Genomic DNA, 14,705 nt, shown 5'->3' with positions numbered 1-14,705 from the left:
TATATATATATATATATATATATATAATGGACAGATGTGTCATATTTCCACCACAGACAGGCACTGATTATATACAAAAATATGAGCAATTTGTCATGTACCACAGTTTAATAAACAAATAAACGACCATCATACCCCTTTTGCGTCAAAGACACTTGTACTGTCATCACTTTAATTGAAAACCGTGGAAATGGTGCAGGCAAAATAAAAATACGTATACAACATTTTAACTGATTGTCTCTAAAATACTTCCTGGACTAGGTCTATGCCCGGAACGTAGCTCACCGAGGGAAAAAATGACGTCTGCCGAAAGTTTCCTAGCCCTTCATCAATCAGGCGTATCGTGGGTTCGAATCTAGCCCAGGCACACCGAGTTTCACAGGGTTGCTGATGCCCAACTTACCCCACCCATAGATATGCCCGCCGACAAATGAATGCAAAAATTTTGAGTCAGGCGTTGCACACCAACTAAACAAACAAATAAACAACATCACTTTATCTTTCAGGTTAGTCAGTAGCCACAAATAAATAAAACAAAATAACCTGCTATGCTTGTTAAAGTGTTAAACACTTTCTTCAAGTTGCATTTTACTTTACCCGATATGTTGTAAAATAACAAACAAGAACTCCTTCTAACACGTCACAAGCAATACAACGCTACACCCATATACCATGGCGGGTTAAACTGTTGGCGTGATTAAGTGTAAAAGAATATATTCAAATATTTATTAAAGATAAATTACGCACTCATCTCTTCAAAAATTACATATATATATAAACGAATTTCAGTAAAACACTTTCAATAGAATTGCACCAAGTTTGTTGAAAATACTATATGTACATATATATTTGTGGGATTAATGCATCAGGTGAACCACAGTTGGTTTAAATTTTTGTCCTCTTTGGTTCTGAGATCGGATCCACTCAGTGAACAAGCTTCAGAAGTATACATAGGCTAGGTTATCTGCCCCTGTCCGCCTGTTATCAGTCCGTCTGTTTTCGGTCCGCCCGGGCTGCACGTTGGACACCCGGAAAGATGGACAGTGACGATCCTTAAAGGCCACGATGGCTCTGGCTCGTTGCTTCTGTAATAGCAAATAATTAAATATATAAATAAATACTATCTCATAAAACTGGAATGAGATATATGTGTTTTGCATTACATGGTCCAAATAACTTCACTTCAACAAAGTTTTGGACGATTTAAGCATTAACTGGTTTTGTATAACTAAAACATATTGTTCTCGGCCAATTTAGCCGACCACGTACTCGTCAATGTGTCTAATAAATCCACAAATCTTTACTTGGTCAGCTGTTTAGTAATTCACAGGACGAGCCTTGCATGACACATTCCTTAAAATAATGCATTTTGGGAAAACGTCTCTGGACAACTGTTAAGAATTTCGCAAAACACAACGCTGTGTCACTAATCAGATATATGATACTCAGTATATTAAATTATAATTATAAAGAGCAAAGCAACTAACCTCTATATAACAACAGGTAAAGGAGCTGAGCATGGCGCCGGCAAAACACAGCACCCAGGCTAACGTATAGATTCCTGTGGCCACGTGACCGTATACGGCCATGTCCATCATCTTATCACAATTCCTGTACCCCATGGCTTTACTGAACACGTCTGTCATGTCTCTGAGGATAAGAAGTGAAATCAATATCAGTTCATGTTCTTTAAGTATATTGTACAGTACATCAGGATTCTGACTGATTAAAATGACCACTGCTGTCTCTGTGAGTTCAAGTTCAACCCATGCTGGCTTCCACCCCGGTCGTATCAATCAGCCCGATTTATTTTTTTCTTTGATTGCTGTCTTTACGCGGTACATAAATTATATTTCTTTTAGACAACGGCTGCTAGCATTGTGGAGGGAGGAAATCGGGTAGAGCCCGGTAGAAACCGACGACCATCGTCAGGTTGCTGCACTAACTGTGGTAAACTGATCACTTCGCAGCTAGCACGCTGTAGTCACTGCTCCATACTTAGTTGTACGCTCAACGCTTTTCTTTTTTCCAAATGTCTTAAAATGTGTTAAGTTACTCAGCGCCAAACATTCCAAAAGCGTGTGAGCGATTAACCTCGCATAATGACATATACGCTAAGTCGCCTGTAAGGGGACTTACTCCACAGAGGACGTACCTCATAAAGTCACACTACAAACCGCTTTCTCTACATTCACACCAACACAACTCAGAGGACGTACCTTATACAGCCACTTTCCAAACCGTTCTCTCTACATTCCGACCTAGACAACCCTGGGCGGTACGTAGGAAGGTCTGACAGCAACCTGCAGATGGTTGAGGGTTTCGCCCGGGCTCTGCCCGGTTTCCACCCACCATAATGATGGCCGCCGTCGTATAAGTGAAATATTCTTGAGTACGGCGTAAAACACCATCAAATAAATAAACCCAGAGGGCGTGTCTTATCCAGTGACAATCCAAATCGTTCTCCCTACATTCGCGCCAACACAACTCAGAGGACGTACCTCATAGAGTGACGCTCCAAATCGTTCTCTCTACATTCGCAACAACACAACTCAGAGGACGTACCTCATACAGTGACACTCCAAACCGTTTTCTCTACATTCACACCAACACAACTCAGAGGACGTACCTCATACAATGGCACTCCAAATCGTTTTCTCTACATTCACACCAACACAACTCAGAGGACGTACCTCATACAATGGCACTCCAAACCGTTTTTTCTACATTCACAACAACATAACTCAGAGGACGTACCTCATACAGTGACACTCCAAACCGTTTTCTCTACATTCACACCAACACAACTCAGAGGACGTACCTCATACAGTGACACTCCAAACCGTTTTCTCTACATTCACAACAGCACAACTCAGAGGACGTACGTCATACAATGGCACTCCAAATCGTTTTCTCTACATTCACACCAACACAACTCAGAGGACGTACCTCATACAATGGCACTCCAAACCGTTTTCTCTACATTCACACCAACACAACTCAGAGGACGTACCTCATACAGTGACACTCCAAACCGTTTTCTCTATATTCACACCAACACAACTCAGAGGACATACCTCATACAATGGCACTCCAAACCGTTTTCTCCACATTCACAACAACACAACTCAGAGGACATACCTCATACAGTGACACTCCAAACCGTTTTCTCTACATTCACACCCAGACAACTCAGAGGACGTACCTCATACAATGGCACTCCAAATCGATTTCTCTACATTCACACCCAGACAACTCAGAGGACGTACCTCATACAGTGGCACTCCAAACCGTTTTCTCTACATTCACAACAACAGAATTCAGAGGACATACCTCATACAATGGCACTCCAAACCGTTTTCTCTACATTCACACCAACACAACTCAGAGGACCTACCTCATACAATGGCACTCCAAACCGTTTTCTCTACATTCACACCAACACAACTCAGAGGACATACCTCATACAGTGACACTCCAAACCGTTTTCTCTAAATTCACAACAGTACAACTCAGAGGACATACCTCATACAATGGCACTCCAAATCGTTCTCTCTACATTCACACCCAGACCACTCAGAGGACGTACCTCATACAGTGGCACTCCAAACCGTTTTCTCTACATTCACAACAACAGAATTCAGAGGACATACCTCATACAATGGCACTCCAAACCGTTTTCTCTACATTCACACCCAGACAACTCAGAGGACGTACCTCATACAATGGCACTCCAAATCGTTTTCTTTACATTCACACCCAGACAACTCAGAGGACGTACCTCATACAATGGCACTCCAAATCGTTTTCTCTACATTCACACCAACACAACTCAGAGGACATACCTCATACAATGGCACTCCAAACCGTTTTCCCTACATTCACACCCAGACAACTCAGAGGACATACCTCATACAGTGGCACTCCAAATCGTTCTCTCTTCATTCGCACCAACACAACTCAGAGTACGTACCTCATACAGTGACACTCCAAACCGTTTTCTCTACATTTACACCCAGACAACTCAGAGGACGTACCTCATACAGTGGCACTCCAAGCCGCTGTCTCTGCACTCTGCTCTGGAATACTCGGAGGGAATTTTGACTACAAACATAACGATGATGACGAAGAATATTCCGGTCACTAACAGGGTCATTATCGCCATGGCCAGGTAAAGGGCAAACTTCAAAGAAAATTAAATGTACGTCAAACATTTTAAAGAACATTTTATCAATTATCTAAGTATACATATATGTATGCTTGGGATTTTACGTCATATGACGACGAGAAGTCATGAGGTCATAATGTTTACATATACTGTGCCTTCTTGTGATATTCCGCCAAAGTGCTGCCGTCATTGGAGTATCATGCCGAAGACACCAGACATAAGACCCCACCAAGTCACAATATACTGACACTGGGCCAACCAGACGTGTTTGCTTACTCTAATCTCTCAGTGCTGAGCACCAGGCGAGGTTGCAAAAAGTACCATTTTAAAGTCTTTGGTATGACCTGACCTCTTTTTGATCCCACCTCTCCCCTCTTCGAAACTGACACTTCAGCCACCAGGCCACCGAAGCGGTCTTAATGAAGACATTCCATAATACAAGAAAGAATGTTTACAAAATGTATTTATTCAAAAATAAAGTTTATCTACCCACGATTTCTTTAAAAAATCACGAAGAGCATAATAATAATATCAACAAAGGTAAGGTAGCGGTATTTAAATAAGAAATTGTTGGTAATATTAGAGCCATTCAGGTGCCGAGACAGACTTTCTTATACCTTTTTTACTATAATTATCAATTTTATGCTTCATACAGTCCTATAAACCCTTAGCTAACAGTTTGACATCTGCGGCATCATCTTAAGGATACTCTTACCATAATAACGCAAACCATCTGCTTTGAAGAAACAACCAAATGTATATATCTGTTTATTTATATATTTGATATTTGTTAAACAAGAAAACATAAAAATGAGTAACAGCGGTATATTTAAAAAAATACAAAAAAAATACAAAAATCAGTACGCTTCCTTGCATATAAATAATAAAAAATGGCATTGATAAGTTACTTACCACTGTCAGTTAATATAACAACACACACTTACCAAAGGTTTGTTTCTTTGGACAGCGGCAACTATACCAAGAATCCCTGGTACAATGAACTGTAGAGAGCAGAAAAGCAAACATCATTCACGCTGTAATTGTGCGATTTCGTTAAGGATGAAAGCAAATTGTACAAGAAACGGAGGACACGGAGGTTTATTCCCTCTGGTATGGAGAAATTATTTCGTGCATTTTATATAAATATATATGTAAACACAGGGAAAGTGAACAAAAATGTTTGATCTCCTTAGGATTAAGAAATTAACAGATCAAAGTATAAATGAAATATTAAAGATGCTATACCGGAGATTTTCGCAACAAATCGATCATTTCAAATCCATTCGAGTTATACTATTATTTTAGAATAGCACAAAGTATCATTCTCGTCTATATAGGTGTTACCATTCAAAATCGGCAATAATGTTCCTAAACTTTATAAATCGGGTCTCATTATAACTTTAGAATGATATTAACACATTTTAATCGCATAAACAGTACAGGTGTAAGTCTGATACTAATAATGTGAACAAGTCTTCGTAAATACAGAATGTTTAATTTGATAGGCGAATATAGATTATTTGTCAAAAATCTCAGGTATAGCCTCTTTAAGTAACAGATTAACGTATCCAAATGGTTCAGAATAGTAAATCCTTAATGCTGCAAATGGGTATGACCACCAGGCTTTAGTAAGACAACGAAAAAATTCATAAAATGTTGACACGTTCACAATAGAGAGTTCACAATTTGCTGATATACTAGCATTCAACTATTTCTTATGTATGGATGTCCCAAAACTACTGTAAGTTGAAAAATCCATCGGAGTGAAAGTGCAGTAAGCCTTAGTATAATGACGATACTAACTGTATTACTATGCTACCAACTGTGTTTTTATGATTGCGTTATGATGACACCAGATGTTTTATGATGATACCAAATGTACTGTGATGATACCAACTGTATTATGAGGATACCAGCTATATTGTGAAAGTAACAATTGTGTTATGAGGTTACCAATTGTGTTATGAGGATACCAATTGTGTTATGAGTATACCAGTTGTGTTATAAGGATACCGATGGTGTTATGAGGATAACAACTGTGTTATGAGGATACCAATTGTGTTATGAGCATAACAGTTGTGTTATGATGATACCAGCTGTGTTATGGGGATACATAAAAATTGTGTTATGAGGATACCAATTGTATTGAGGATGTCAGTTGTGTTATGAGGATACCAGTTGTGTTATGAGGATACCAGCTATATTATGATGATACCAATTGTGTTATGAGGATACCAGGTGTATTATGAAGATACCAATTGTTATGAGGATACCGATTGTGTTATGATGATAACAATTGTGTTATGAGAATACCAATTGTGTTATGAGGATACCAATTGTGTTATGAGGGTAGCAGTTGTGTTATGAGGATACCAATTGTATTATGGGGATATGAATTGTGTTATGAGGGTACCAGTTATGTTATGTGGATACCAGTTGAATGAATACAATTATCTCGCGGACTATTAAAAGATATGTATTTAATCTGAACGAGACTTGACTGTGGTACACACTGTCAAATTTGGAGAACAATTTCTTATTATCTTATTTAATTGCACTTACCGGAACAGGAGTCCACCAGAAATCAAACTGGGGTGCATCATGCATAAGGGTGTTCTCGTAGAAGTTCTTCAGGAAATAATAATACAGCACTGTCGAGACGATACCTGAGAGGGAAATGACAGAGGAGTATTTATTTTTTATTTTTTTACTTGGTTGTGTATTTGTTTAATGCTATATTAAAAACACACCTTTTGATGTTAAAAACTCGTAAATTACGAATACTAAATACGATGAAAGCTGCGCAGAATTGAAGGTTTTCCTATATGTGTACCGGTCCGGATAGCACAGTTGGTAGAGCGTTCGCTTCGGGAGCGGTAGATCCAGGATCAATCCTGGGTCCAGTCACACCTAAGACTTTAAAAGAGGAAGCTGTAACTTCCTTGCTTGGCGTTCAGCATGAAGGGGATAGTGCAACGATTGGTTGACCCGTATCAGTGTAATGGCTCGGGCGGGGCGGTTTACTTGCCTTCGGTAAGTCGTCTTAATGAAGCAGCACTAGATTAAAGAGGGGTTGAAATCCGTACTGCAACAAGGAAGTACATTACATGCACCTTCGTGGTCATATGACTGAAAAATTGTTGAGCACGACATTAAACCCCAAGCTCTCACTCACGCACTCCTATATGTGTATATAAAGTTTCGATCTAAGTATATAAAATAATGGCTATATAACTGCCCTACTTAACCGTGTCGCTTTCTAACCCACTATACAAACATAACGTGAATTTATGACCGCCATTTTTATAGCTGCCTAAGTTGTTCATACACGTCAATACGGTGCTCGATGGCGCTGGTGAAATACCTTGATCATCTATGTGCGCCATGGTGACAGGTGTTAATAATGTAGGCTGTATAGCTCCCAGACGCCGGCGTTCATTTGATGCCACCCAGGTAACACACCAGGTACAACAAGCCTATTGATCGTTATCCTGGCAATATACTATAGAGCAATATCTTAACCTTAGATTCCTCTCATTCCCCTATACCTGAAACACCACCGGCCACCTAATTATTTTCTTTACAAAATTGACCGGTTATTATGCCGGTCGTATTGCACACAAGTAATAAAAACGCTTGAGCTGCTATACAGTAGTCTATGGTGACGCATGCGCGTGGTTGCGGATTTAGTCTGACTCGCGAACAATGCTAATGTCATACATACAATGCGACTATGGCAAGTTAGTGGAAACATTTTCAATTGGGTCAGGACCTTGAAAATGACATTTCAACAAGAATGACAGTATTCTGTTTTGAATTAAACCAAAAGGTTTTCATGAATATATGAGGTATTATTTAGAAACCGTTCTTCTTTATGGGCAAGTATATGCTTCACTGATGGAGCATTAATTGGCATGTGGATCGACTGACCCAATTGTACCTCTTTAGAGGCGGCCTATATATAAAAGCTGTTGCCCAGAGAGCGAGAATCACACAAGGAGTCCAGTTGCTCCACCATATAAATGAAAAATTATTAACCGATAAACACCAATCAATCAATCAGTCACACAAAGAGAGATGTGGTTTGTTTCTCTCGTAGTCACAAATAACACCAGTAACTTGGCGGACAGAGATTTGTCCACCAAGCACGGCAGTGACCATAAGCAGTCGCTTTTTTTTACTCGTGAGCAAATGCAGCCTTTCAATGGTTCGTGTGGGGAATATGATGTCGACTTCTTGTTTTCGTCCAAAAGTGAGAATATTATGTACAATAAGTGCCAGACGTGTCAGACAAATAGCTTATACATGTAATTACGACACTTGCATGCTGTGGCTAATGTTATGTACGTGAATTTTGCATGGAATGATCGCTATGGTATACATATCTACATCATGTATAAACAACCCGCAATAAGGTAGGATCTATGTGGAGGTGAAAAATAACCCTAGTATGAGACACTTATACGAAACAACCGTTATCATATAAGCACATATTACACGCGGTCTTACATGCATAAAGGTGACCATTCTGTGGAAATACCCGTTTTTTGTGAGCATGGCATGGGATTTGCCAAGTGTTATTTTGTAAGCGCATACGTAGTGCACATGTACATGTAACACTATTACTGGATACGTGTGACATTGAATATCCCTCACGGAATACGTGTATACGAATACTATGAAATGCACCCTATGGTTGCATGGCATGAAAACATGTTGCGGTGTGCGTGTTAATGATATAAAGTATCGCTATTGTATGAAATACCCATTATACATGTATATGACATGCAATATTCATTAAATGGTGTGTATCACACGAAATACCCGTTATGCTGCACGTATCCAAACATGAAATGTGCCTTAACGCGCACGTGTATATGGTAGAGAATATCGTCATATTGCATGAAATATTTTTTATGGTCTACGTGTATTTGAATACCCGTTATGGTTTACGTTTATATGACATGAGATACCCGTTATGGTTTACCTGTGACTAGCATGGATAATATAATAATGTAAGTATAAACTGCATGGAATTGACGTCATGATGAACATTCACACGAAAGAGAACACCCGATGTGTGGTCTGTACCTATAACAAGAAATTCGCTATATAATATATAAGCATATACACGTATAAATAATACGACATTGAATGTACCTGATATCACTGTCACGACGCCAAAGATCCCGGCAACAATCGCCTGTCTCTTAGAGGACAATTTCTCCTCTCTGGACATCTTGGTAAGATTCCGTCAGGAGTGGCACGACATGTGTGTGCTGAGAGCCGTTTCTTGTTCTTACAGTCGCAGTATGGACCGTTCGTGGAGCTTGCACCAAACCATCACTTGTGACGTCTTTGCTCTAGAATTACGCCGTTGTCACAGTCTTAATGTCGACCGTGTTCTTCACAAATAATTTCATGTATCTGCTGAACAAACAGCTGTTCCGGCAGCTATACCAAACATCCACGTATATACGTGCACGGTGAACTACACGATCTTTACTCGACTATATTGATCAACATCAACTTAAAATGGTTGAGGTAGAACAGCTGTTAAACTCACGCCACGGAACTCTGTTCTAACCTACATGTGTATAGGTATATCTGCATGCGCCACTCCTTTGTTGTGGACATACTGTACAGTTGATATAAGGCTATATGGCAGTCGCAATAATATTTTCCCCCCATTGTCTTCGCGAACTCGCACACATACTGAGTGAAACGGTAGCCTGTGTTGCAATCATGTCACTTCATGGCATTCCTTCACTTACGGATCGATAATCAACTTCCGTCTAATACTAACGCGCGCAAAGGTAGGCAGTTACCTGGCCGCTAGGTAAAAGTTGGAGATCAGTCATACACGCTACAGAAACTGAACAGCACGCATGCTACGAGCAGCAATACAGTAAAGCAGCCCTTATCAATTTTCCATAAGAGGCAATATTATCGTTAAATGCTGTAACCCAGCTCCACTATGGCGTGGTCAATAAGCACTGATACCTAGCCCATCCTATGAAAAAACAGGTCGTCAAAATCTGGATCATTCTTTATGACGTTATCCGTAACAACGTCAGGGGAACCTCACCCTCAGCCTCATCACTATCTGACACCTTGCATACCCTCTTTCGAAGAAGTCAAACTTTCATCATTAAAACTCATACCTAACCAAAATTTAGATACTATACATTCAAAGACACAGAATTACATTCTGTTTATTTATCTATTTTATTTGATTGGTGTTTTACGCCGCACTCAAGAATATTTCGCTTATACGACTGCGGCCAGCATTATGGTGGGAGGAAACCCATGACCATCCGCAGGTTGCTGACAGACTTTTCCACTTCCTCCCGAAAAGGGTCCCTATACCTACATGCAACTCTAAATGTAAGCATCAAGTCCGGCATTTGTATACCACTCGTAAATCATAAATGTGGACTTTTAGTTCCTTTGCATTGTTTTCACGTAAATTTTTATTAAATGTGATGGCGACACAATATTCCTAGACTATAAGTCTAGACCAGTGATATCTAATAAATTACATTTAAAATCACTGCATTTATTTTACTTAATTCTACTCAAGCTATGTTGCTTAGAAATTCATCATCTTGTCAGCATACCCTTGTTAGGGTTTTACTCGAATTGATCACGTAAACGCTTAAATAGTAACAACTAAAGCATCAAGGTTTATCCAGGATCAGGTAAAAAACAAGTGCGGTGATGTTAATGACAATTTAATTCATATCATTTTTCTACAGTTATCCTATGGCCATTATATTTAATGAACAAAACAGCTAATGCAAACAAACCAGGCCTAGGGGATGCTTAGTCCAACAGCAGATGGTGTTCCTGCTATACAGAAACACAGGTCTACATCATGGAGAGCAACGCCAGAACAGTGGGGACAGCGTGATACTTGGTTAGCTGGTCACAGTAGAATCCAATCTCTTTTTAATTTACAGGAACCCTCTACTAACGGCTCGTTGTTTGCTGCTAATACAGCCATGATGAATAATTTTCTCGGGCTTCATACACAAAAAATTCTAAATGGATGATTGGAGTAGTGTTTGCACTAGAAGGGGCAGTGCAAGGCTGACATTCGCGTGTATACACATGCATTGGCCCTTTTGTACTATAATGGCAGCGGCAGCAAGGTAAATTATATCCGGGTTGCAATCAAATATCTGATCGATTTTTGTTGTCTGTTTGATCATATAATTCATTCGCACTACCGGTTTGGCTGGTATCATCTAAGATATTAGCCTTTGGGTTCAGATACACGACGCCTTGAATAAACAAAGGCTTAGAGATGACTAACCTAAGGCTTGTGGTGATATAAACATGCCCTAGGCCGATTCCACCAAGCCATTTCTCATGTCAAAATGTAATACACCATTTTAGAGCATTCTTTTGGCTGATATATATTACCATTTTCACCTCATATATAAATGTTATCCAGGTGCAACACTGCTTTAATGTTAGGTTCCAATACCCCAAATTAAGCACTGTGGCTTAAGTCAGGATTGACACATGTGGAATCGGGCCCTGCGGCGTGATCTTTCTTCGAGCCTGTGTCAAGACAGTGTCGCTGAATGGGTAGATCGAGAATCGGTGTCATCATAATGTACAGAAGGCTACAGCATAGAGACATCGGATATCTTTGGACCTTCAGGTATTGGCATAATATAGCAAAAGGCTCCGCTTGTCGGTATAATACTACTGGATGGAACGGGTAATCTTGAGTCGGTGTCAGCCTAATATGGCTGGATGGGTAGTGTGCGGATCGGTGTCAGCCTAATATAGCTAGATGGTAGGGTGCAGATCGGTGTCAGCGTAATATGGCTGGATGGGTAGTGTGCGGTTCGGTGTCAGCCTAATATGTCTGGATGGTAGGGTGCAGATCGGTGCCAGGGTAATATGGCTGGATGGGTAAGGTGCTGATCGGTGTCAGCCTAATATGGCTGGATGGGTAAAGTGCTGATCGGTGTCAGCCTAATATGGCTGGATGGGTAAAGTGCTGATCGGTGTCAGCGTAATATGTCTGGATGGGTAGTGTGCGGTTCGGCGTCAGCCTAATATGTCTGGATGGTAGGGTGCAGATCGGTGCCAGGGTAATATGGCTGGATGGGTAAGGTGCTGATCGGTGTCAGCCTAATATGGCTGGATGGGTAGTGTGCGGATCGGTGTCAGCCTAATATGTCTGGATGGTAGGGTGCAGATCGGTGCCAGGGTAATATGGCTGGATGGGTAGTGTGCGGTTCGGTGTCAGCCTAATATGTCTGGATGGTAGGGTGCAGATCGGTGCCAGGGTAATATGGCTGGATGGGTAAGGTGCTGATCGGTGTCAGCCTAATATGGCTGGATGGGTAAAGTGCTGATCGGTGTCAGCCTAATGTGGCTGGATGGGTAAAGTGCTGATCGGTGTCAGCGTAATATGTCTGGATGGGTAGTGTGCGGTTCGGTGTCAGCCTAATATGTCTGGATGGTAGGGTGCAGATCGGTGCCAGGGTAATATGGCTGGATGGGTAAGGTGCTGATCGGTGTCAGCGTAATATGGCTGGATGGGTAAAGTGCTGATCGGTGTCAGCCTAATGTGGCTGGATGGGTAAAGTGCTGATCGGTGTCAGCGTAATATGGCTGGATGGGTAGTGTGCGGTTCGGTGTCAGCCTAATATGTCTGGATGGTAGGGTGCAGATCGGTGCCAGGGTAATATGGCTGGATGGGTAAGGTGCTGATCGGTGTCAGCCTAATATGGCTGGATGGGTAAAGTGCTGATCGGTGTCAGCCTAATATGGCTGGATGGGTAAAGTGCTGATCGGTGTCAGCGTAATATGGCTGGATGGGTAGTGTGCGGTTCGGTGTCAGCCTAATATGTCTGGATGGTAGGGTGCAGATCGGTGCCAGGGTAATATGGCTGGATGGGTAAGGTGCTGATCGGTGTCAGCCTAATATGGCTGGATGGGTAAAGTGCTGATCGGTGTCAGCCTAATATGGCTGGATGGGTAAAGTGCTGATCGGTGTCAGCGTAATATGGCTGGATGGGTAGTGTGCGGTTCGGTGTCAGCCTAATATGTCTGGATGGTAGGGTGCAGATCGGTATCAGGGTAATATGGCTGGATGGGTAAGGTGCTGATCGGTGTCAGCCTAATATGGCTGGATGGGTAAAGTGCTGATCGGTGTCAGCCTAATGTGGCTGGATGGGTAAAGTGCTGATCGGTGTCAGCGTAATATGGCTGGATGGGTAGTGTGCGGTTCGGTGTCAGCCTAATATTTCTGGACGGTAGGGTGCAGATCGGTGCCAGGGTAATATGGCTGGATGGGTAAGGTGCTGATCGGTGTCAGCGTAATATGGCTGGATGGGTAGTGTGCGGTTCGGTGTCAGCCTAATATGTCTGGATGGGCGTGTGCGGATCGTTGACAGCATATTGTGGCTGGATGGGCGTGTGCGGATCGTTGACAGTATATTGTGGCTGGATGACCGTGTGCGGATCGGTGACAGCATATTGCGGCTGTCTGGACGTGGTGTCCTCAGGTCGATGTGAGGCTATAACTGGATGTGATATAACCGGATGGCTTGTGGACCGGTATCACAATATGGCGCCTGGATTGGGTAGCCTTGGATAGGTTTCAGAATTATGTGGTTGGATGCATGGGTAGACTTCGAAGCGGTGTTTACATGATATGTCTTATTGAGTGGTATAGGATAGTACAGATTGATAATATTTTTATCGGCGTCATCGCTGTGGGAAAGGATGAGTAGTCTTCGGATGTCAGTAGCTATTATGACGGTATGTGGGTGTTCATGTTGGTAGACATACAGATAGACACATCACTAACACAACATCAGCCTACTATTCAGGCCAAGGAGCACGGAAAAGGCTTAATAGATCGTGAAGCCAACTGTATATCTACATCTACATCTACAATCTCCAAGGCGCCGATCTGTTCTTAATAGCGCAATTTTGGCAAAAATAATGAAATTATAATGATAATTATGTTATAGAGTGTGTTAGAGAATAACTGCAAAGGGAAGGAACTCATGACGTTAAAATAGAATTCGTTAGACTGAATTACCGCCCATATTCCGCTTCAGTGTCGACTAGGACGCGTGGTCAAAGCTATAGATGAGGAACGATTTCGACATGAAAGGAACCAGGATCACAAACCATGTTAGTTTGTATGGCACTACAATCTGAATCGCCTAAGAGATGAAGACAATCATAACGTCTTAGATAGCATATCAGGTCTGAAAGCTGGATCAGGCTGCGAATAAAATCAAGCGTCTTCATGTTTTTTTCAGCTTGAAGGAATAGACGTAAATGTGAATTTGGAGGAAAAACTAGTTAAACTGGGAGCAAAAACATACGGAATTCATCCACGTCGTGTCACCTCTGATGTGATAAGATAATTGCAGCGTTGTAATGTGAAATGCACATGTATGTTTTCCTTACATATCATATGTTATTAACATTCGAAAGAGTAAATTAATACAGGAGCGGTGGAATGTTATAAAATTTACAGAGGGGCCGGGTGGGC

General features: G+C 41.4%; 1 protein-coding gene across 1 annotated transcript; it reads right to left on the bottom strand.

Annotated features, from left to right (window-relative positions):
• Window positions 1-42: 42 nt before the first annotated feature.
• LOC135482276 (uncharacterized) lies at window positions 43-9,996 on the bottom strand. Its single transcript, XM_064762183.1, has 6 exons — window positions 9,329-9,996; window positions 6,731-6,834; window positions 5,113-5,169; window positions 4,038-4,183; window positions 1,488-1,650; window positions 43-1,085 (listed from the first exon to the last, which is right to left on the bottom strand). The coding sequence occupies exons 1-6, from the start codon at window positions 9,405-9,407 to the stop codon at window positions 939-941; spliced, it is 696 nt and encodes a 231-aa protein (XP_064618253.1). The 5' UTR covers window positions 9,408-9,996; the 3' UTR covers window positions 43-938.
• Window positions 9,997-14,705: the final 4,709 nt, after the last annotated feature.

The sequence above is a fragment of the Liolophura sinensis genome, chromosome 1 (assembly GCF_032854445.1).
Source record: "Liolophura sinensis isolate JHLJ2023 chromosome 1, CUHK_Ljap_v2, whole genome shotgun sequence".
NCBI lineage: Eukaryota > Metazoa > Mollusca > Polyplacophora > Chitonida > Chitonidae > Liolophura > Liolophura sinensis.
Note: the sequence above shows the minus strand (reverse complement) of the source record. Positions and strands in the feature narration are given on the sequence as shown.